This window comes from Hydractinia symbiolongicarpus, chromosome 8 (genome assembly GCF_029227915.1).
Source record: "Hydractinia symbiolongicarpus strain clone_291-10 chromosome 8, HSymV2.1, whole genome shotgun sequence".
NCBI lineage: Eukaryota > Metazoa > Cnidaria > Hydrozoa > Anthoathecata > Hydractiniidae > Hydractinia > Hydractinia symbiolongicarpus.
In genome coordinates, this window is record NC_079882.1 from 7,938,564 (window position 1) to 7,946,349 (window position 7,786).

A 7,786-nucleotide genomic window follows, 5' to 3' on the forward strand; every position below is an offset into this window, starting at 1 on the left:
TCGAATTAAGCATGCCGAAAGCATACGATTTTTACATGATACACCATCCAATTAATCGAATTCGACTAATCGAATTCGATTAATCGGATCGTGTATCACCGCCTTTATTAGAGGCAAAATTAGTACTTTGCCTAACATAGCTTTCAGAAATAAATGAGCACTAAGAAAGGGTTAAGATCTTCAGGAAATCGACGGATAAGAAAATAAAAAATCTTTGCGGAACTATTTTTGCGAACTCAGACCAAGTCCACAAAAAAAAGTCAGCAAATAATTTTTACCCTTGGGTAAATCCGTCGTCGTTCGCTGCGTTAGGAGAAACAGGTAGAAGAGAAAAAGGTTTACTGGCGTTTGTGGGCAGTACAGGGGAGTAAGAAGTCTTGAGGTATGATAAATTTTTATTATTTTATTTAAGTCTACATCGAATATCACGTATAAAAAGTTAAAACTACAACAGATGACAATATACAAGACCGTTAAAAAAATGGGGTCCTCTTTCTGTGTCTGGCGTTAGAAAAAGCTACAAAACATTCTCGTCCCCAGAGCTCTTTGAGATTCAAAGAGCTCTGGGGACAAGTAGTTTTGAGAAACGACTAATAACTACAACATTTTTACAAAATACGACAAGTAAAAATCGGATATAAAACTTTATTACAAAATAATTATTTTCTAGCCTACGAAAAAATATATCTCAAAAACATTGTACACAGGTTGAACAATGTGGGTTAATTAGCTGACATGTATTAACATCACGTGCACAAGTTTCTCTATGGAAATCGACAAAAGTTAATAATGGTAACCGTAGAATGGTGGGCGGTAAACAACGGGCGGATTATTAAAAAACATTTGAGGTTGTATTGGCGAAAAAGTAGGAGGCGGACTCGGTTGTTCATTCTTCGTCACGGAATGCGCGCTTGAGGGGATCGGATGCTGAACTACAACCACAGTTTCCCCTGGAGCATCAGGTGTCTAAAACAAAGTTATTTATCGGTGTTTTAACAGCTCCTGTTTCGCGCAAAAATATGAACACTTTGATTCCACACCATGGCAAGGAATTATTAAATACCTGTTTTCTAACTGCGGGTCCGATATTTAATTTCTTTCCCTGAAAAAATAGTTGTCCTTGTTTGATCACATTTTCGACGTCCGTTTTTCCACTGAATGTAACGAAACCATATCTAAAATCCAAGTTACATTTTTAGGCCCGAAAAAAGCATTATAGGGATTTGCTAACATAAACTTTCGCGAATCGATGCTCCTGGAAAATGTTTTCGGGGACTGATGGAACATTATTTGTGCATTTTGAAAATAAAAACATGCGGCCGGTTGTAAAATTAAGACGAGTAAAAAAATCCAATTTTACAGGAGATTTGAGGAGACTTTCAAAACTGAGGAGTTTTGAGGGGAAACCACCGTGGTAAATATGCATTTATTTTTTTTCTTTAATATTTTACTGTTCCCCAAATCTTTATCTTTTATTTCCTTTTGCTATTAAAGTTTTATTCTTGAAAAAATCAAAATTGTTTCACACAAAAAATGTGCTGAAAGAATCACTAAAGAACTCACCCCTTCGAAGCACCGTGCTTATTCATAATAATCTTTGCATCAATTACAGTTCCAAAAAATTCAAAGAAGTCAGCTAATTCTTTAGCCTCCGCCTAAGGTGTAATGAAAACATCACAACAACAAAAATTAAGTTAGCTAGTCCATCGCTCTTTTAATACAGCCACGAACACACTTACAAATTTCGATAATCCTCCAACAAATAGGCGGTTAGGAAACTTCATTCCATATATATAAATTGAATGATCCTAAAATATTATTTAAAAGCAAAAAGAAATAAAAAAAAGTATATCAACTTCAAAAAAAAAAAAATCGTCTTTTTATCAAACCCTTACCATGATGCTTTCGGTATAGCTATGTATGTCTGCAGAAAAGTCTTGTGCCACGAGCCGTAATTTTCGACCTTAGCTACACGTGCCGTCAGTTTATGAACGAACACTCTCTGTCACAGGTACTTTAATTTCTACAAAATAACAACAACAAACACGTAGATGTACAGGTGGTTATATAATCTCCCGCTGCAAACCCGTTCCAAGGTGTCAATAGTTCAAAAGTGTAAAGAGGAAGAAAATCTGGGAACTTTTGTGATAGCTTTAAAGTGGGAGGGCCATTATATATTTGCTTGTACTTCTACATGAAGATGTTTTGTGTAATCGTTGGTGAAAGCAAAGGGCAAAAAAATTCTAAAGAAAACAAACATAAAAACAAAACAAAACAGAAATGTGTAAATGATTTTAAAACTGGCCTTACCTGCATAAACTTGCATTTTTAAAGACTCTCAGCTTGTAAATAATAAATAAAAAACTTCGAATTGAATTTCGAACATAATTTTAATTTAGAATTCATAGCCACTTCGTTACCAGGATCTTCTCGAATCAAGTCTGATGATTCCCCCCCCCCTTCTCGCTATCGAGCGTGTGTGGTGTGTGTAAGAAACTTAAGTTGCTAAAAAATTTGTTTTTAACATGGCGTGTTCTTTTCCTCATAAGTTTAGTTTAAATTGTTGTACTTTGTAATTCTTATAAAAAAAATGTATGTCCGCTAGGAACGAGGTTGTGCATTTAAAATCCGGAACTTGTGACAGGATGTCTGCCAAACCTTGAAAACCTTCAAAACCTTTGAATATAAATACTTTAAAAAAAATGTTTAGCCTAGCTAACTAAGACTTCTTCGAGGATAATAAAATGAGTTTTTACTATCCATCCCATACAAAAGCTTAGACGCAAACGAATGTGTCAGAGGAAATCCTTAATTCGAATAACCGATAACAGAGCAGACCCTGAATTAAAATCAACCATTGAGCATAAAGCCAGTGTGGCCACATCTTACCCTCGCAAATAATTAAGGAATTGATCATGTTTGTTCAGGGTGAGTGAGAACCATTATCGTTTAAAAAAGAAGAAAAAAGGAGAAAGGAATTCTCGCGATGATATGATGATGTGCGTGCGCAAAGAAAAATAGAAGCGCGGTCACTATTCTGACCGCAGGAAATTCGTTTGCGACCTAGTGTAATTTTTCCCACCTCGACTATTCCGACTTCTCTACAGGGTCTCCTGGCTAAGAAACATTTGTAACAAAATTTCCGACAGATTTTCTTCTTCTAAACTTTTTAAAAAGAACGTCTGGGGTTGGTTGTTTTTGTTTGGCACACGTCGAGACATTGATCTCGATATACTATATTTATTTCTCGGTCTTTGTATATTAAATTGTCTAGACATGAGGTTACTGTATGTAGAAAGCATGACAAATTTCTCGTCCTCAGACCTCTTTGAAAAGACTGTTGCAAGGAGGTGGACAATTTCAGTAATATTTTTCTGGAACAAATTAAGTACGAAAAACACTTTTGCGAAATTTTTTACGAAATCTTAGTCCAAAATTCAATAGTCAGAAATACGACAAGCACAAACTATTTCTTCTCGCGTTACTAGAGCCTCTCACCGTCAGAGATATCAAATAACAGAGTTCCCACACCTCCTTATGACTCCTTAAACAGGGGCGGCGCCACAATTTCCAAAGTGAGGGGGGCTTAGGCATTAGGGGGAATTTTGAGATTTTAGTGACAATCAAAAACCGAAGAGAGTTGCTGAAACAGTTGGGGTCAAGGAGGCGCTGTAAATCCCCTGGCAGGTCCAGCGCATTTTTAGAGTCATAAAACACGTAAAACAGCTATATTTAGTGAGATACAGCCCTGTAGGTTCTTTGGTTGGTTAACATCAATGTTCACGCAATGATAGAGAAACTTATTGGCAGAAAAGAGAAAAATTATTACTTAGCAAAAAAGTGGGGGGGGGGGGGCTGAAGTCCCATCCCCAGCCCACCCCCCCCCCCCTCTAGTGGCGCCGCCCTTGTTAAATCTCCTCAATTTTTTTTGTTGGTTTTCGACTTTAGTGACTTCCCCGAAAGTCGATCTGATGGCGGCAAAAAACAAAAATGGCTATTTTTCCGGCACGTATGGAATTTACAGACTCGAACATATAGATATATCTAGAATTTTTATCTTCTCCAGCTTTGGTCATGTTTTCATCCAGAATGAGTCTTGCTGAAATATTTCTTTGTAATATACTCTCCAAAAAAAATATTGAACCAGCGAGCAAAGGTCTATTTATTGTGCAAAACGCGTTTGCCGGATTTTTAATGTGTGCGGGATATAAGGAATGTGAGCATTTTAACCGGTTTGTAGCCCTTCAAGGTTTCTTTTCAAATCTCCTTAAAAAGCTATATTCAGCAGAACTAATTAATTATTCATGAATTTTAATTTAAAGAGGAACTGTTGAGGCTGAATATTTTTGGTGAAAGATAATGTATTATAGCTATAAAATCGTGACAAGTGTGTTATAAAAGAAAAGTTACCTTTCGTAACTGATTATGTGAAATAATTTCCTGCCACCTTTAAAGATATTTTCCAAGCTGTTTTTTAGAGAAAAAGAGAAAATAGATAAATGTTCAGCCTTGCCGTTGTTCTTATTTTGTTTTTATTGTTCAATAATTTTCAGGTTTATTGTTTTTCTTTTAAAATTGTTCTTATAGAGAAATGAAGTTTATGTAGGTTAAGTTAGCTATCATTTACAGTTTCAATAATAATCAAAATTATTTTAAAATTTTAGAATATTCAGTGATTTAGTTCCCCCATAACACTCAGTCTTCTTTAAAGTTTAGATTATTGCTAATGGCGGAAATCTTTAAGCCACAGTGCTTCTTGTTGTGTTTGTATTTGAAGCAAAGTTTCTTAGTATCTTTTGTATAAAAATATTGAGATGCCAGTCTGTGTGTTCCTTCAGTTTTACAAGTGCAAGTTTTTCTCCTCATATCTCCTCAATTTTGTTAACAAAAATTCTCAAAAATCGCAAAGATCTCCTCAAAAAGTCCTCAAATCTTCATAAATTTTGTTTTGAAGAAAGAGTGGGAACCCTGAAGAAGAGATTTGTACTCGAATAGCCTTTGTTTGGTTTATCGAGAGCAAGTAAAGCTATAAATTAGCTCTCCATTACTATCAGTGCAGAAGAATCGTAAAACGTACTTATATAGTGGCTGCATTAAACCCAAAAATTCCTGAAACTCCCTAAAATTTTATCGTTGTAGCTACCCTAAAATTTCTGTGAAAAAATTGCCCACATATGGGTGTTGCATCAAAATCAGTACAAATTATAAAATCCGTCCCGAGGCTGGCTTTTCTTTTTTTTCTGCCTTTTTTTAGCCTGATTTGTTTTTATTTTGTTGATAGAACACAACTTTAGAATTCATTTTTTATTAATGAATTTTTCCGTACAAAGTGTTTCCAGCTTGCTCACTAGTTGGTTTCCCATAATGTACTGATGTTTTCATCTCATACAAAGTGGTCCCAGCTTGCTCACTGGTTGACTCCCCATAATATATTGTTGTTTCTATTTTGTTTAAAGTGGTTCCAGCTTGCTCACTAGTAATGAGAAATATTAAATTGAAGGATTAATCGAGTACTTACGTATGATGATTGATCCAGATTTTATTTTCCAAATCTTCTGCGTAAGCATGAGGGTGAGAGCGAAGCTCGATATCCCAAAATCCTACTTTGAAGACAGAACGTGACTCGCTGGCCGAGTGTACCTGCTAAGCCAAAAAGGCATAGGGCAGGGAGGGCAGGGCACCCTGATGCTTACGCAGAAGATTTGGAAAATAAAATCTGAATCAATCATCATACGTAAGTACTCGATTAATCCTTCAATTTTATTTCCCAATCTTCTGCGCAAGCAGAGTATGAGACTTCAAAGCATAAACGCGGCCAGCGAGTGTGGTGAAAAAAAAACAAAAGGGTGAGAAGGATAAGATAAAGAAAATTTGAATAACTGAGCAAACTTCTTTAACAATATAATGTTACAATCAGTATGTAAATGTTAAAAAAAAACAAAAAAAAACGCAAACTAAGATTCATGACTTGTCGCTTCCATAACTGAGTCCAAGAGCGAGGCACCAAGATCATGAAGACTTGTCACACTACCAATAACATCTCTACAATAATAACGATAAAAGGTAGAATCCCTACTCCAAGGGCCATACTTTAAAATGACATCTAGAGGTACCTCGGTAATTTTTGCTTTACTCCCAGAGGCTGAACGACAGCTGCCTGGAGAAAAAAAACACTGGTATCAATACCGACCGAGGTCATAGCTGATTTTATCCATCTTGATAGTGTATCCTTCGAGGCAGCATGATGAGGTTTCCCAAAAGTTACAAAAAGCGGAGCAATTTCCTTAAATATCAATTGCTCTCTTTTTGATAGGTGGTGGTACATTGGAGTGAGCATAAATCTGGGTCAGAAGGGAATGCCCTGTACATCAAGGTCCTATCAGTCTTTTTAGGCCGTGTTGTTTTAAGCAAGCCAGGTAAGTGACATAACATCACATCGTCTGTCAAATCTATATACGGAACAGATATATTATGGATACTGTGAACTTTTTGACCTGCTAAAATAGTAAGGAGACAAGCCAGCTTGATGTTAATATCCTTAAAGGATAAATCTTTGTTAGGACTAAGAGACTTGAAATAAGTCAAAAGAACATTTGTATCCCATATTAAAGAGTATTTGGGGGTACTTGGTCTTATATTAAAAACTCCTTTTATAAAACGGTTTATCAATGGATGCTCTGAAAGGGAACTGTAACCACTGATTGAAACAACTGAAGCAATAGCACTTCTAGTTGTACATAAAACACTATATCCAGACCCACCTTTGAATAATTCAGTAAGGTGTATTAACACATCTTTCACATGTGGATGATAGGGATCAATCGACCTCCCAGTGCAATATTGTATCCATCGTCTGATTGGACCCGAGTATTGTTTCTGGGTACCTTCTCTCCATGATGCTGCAATGATATCGACAGTGTCTGCTGGAAGCTCTTTACCTTGTAACGATTCCCGGAGACAGGGAGCATGAGCAGCGACAAGGTTTGGTGTAGAGGATGTTGTCTTTTTGTTCCCGGTAGAAACAATAATCTAGATGAAGGAGGAAATAACACAGGTGTCCTGTATAACATATTAATTGCTTGAGGAAACCAAGGCTGCGAAGACATGAAAGGTACTACAAGAATGCCTGTGGCTTGATCTATATTTATCTTTGCAAGAACTTTTCCAATCAAATTAAATGGTGGGAAGGCATAAAAGTTTAAATTCGACCAGGCTCTGGATCAGGTCTTAGAGAAAAATAATCCTCACATTTTGCATTGAGTCTGGATGCAAAAAGGTCAATATCAAATTTCCAAAAAATGTCGGAAATTATGTTAAATTGTTTTACATTCACGTTTTCTAGTCTGCCTTTCAATTTTTCATTGGTAAGTTTCTTCGACCACATGAGTTTAGCCATAGATGCTAAAGGTGGAGCTACTTCTGTGCCAAAGGAGTCTTCATCGTTATACTCTTTGATGAGGTCAGACCAGACATCTTGGTCTGGGTCCTCTAACTGGTTTTCTTCTTGCCCCAGCATTTCATTCATTAAACCATCATACAATTGGTTGGATGCTGATGTACTTATGGCATCAACATCTTTTTTACTAGGCCTCCTAGTAGAAGAACTAGATTCTACATGACTGGGGCAAGTTTCTGCTAATGAAGACCTGGATCTTTTCCTTCCTCTAGGGTGATCTACAGATATGAAAGCATTTGCTTCATTTTGTTTATCTGCACCATGACTTAGACCAGGAGAATTGTCTCCACTGCGGTCCACATGGAAGTTATTGTCATTGTTTAAAACATC

At 36.5% G+C, this 7,786-nt stretch overlaps 1 protein-coding gene across 1 annotated transcript; it reads right to left on the reverse strand.

Annotated features, from left to right (window-relative positions):
• Positions 1 to 352: 352 nt before the first annotated feature.
• LOC130654888 (protein boule-like) lies at positions 353 to 2,451 on the reverse strand. The gene is made up of 4 exons (XM_057457540.1): positions 1,896 to 2,451; positions 1,740 to 1,808; positions 1,564 to 1,655; positions 353 to 1,175 (listed from the first exon to the last, which is right to left on the reverse strand). Exons 1-4 carry the CDS (start codon positions 1,896 to 1,898, stop codon positions 959 to 961), a joined length of 381 nt encoding a protein of 126 aa, XP_057313523.1. The 5' UTR covers positions 1,899 to 2,451; the 3' UTR covers positions 353 to 958.
• Between the last annotated feature and the right edge of the window lie 5,335 nt (positions 2,452 to 7,786).

Excerpts from the sequence above, each read along its gene's own strand:
- LOC130654888 (XM_057457540.1), bottom strand. Across the intron at positions 1,656-1,739 it reads TTGGAGGATTATCGAAATTT|GCGGAGGCTAAAGAATTAGC; the intron begins GTAAGTGTGTTC and ends ATTACACCTTAG. Across the intron at positions 1,176-1,563 it reads AAGCACGGTGCTTCGAAGGG|ATATGGTTTCGTTACATTCA; the intron begins GTGAGTTCTTTA and ends CTTGGATTTTAG.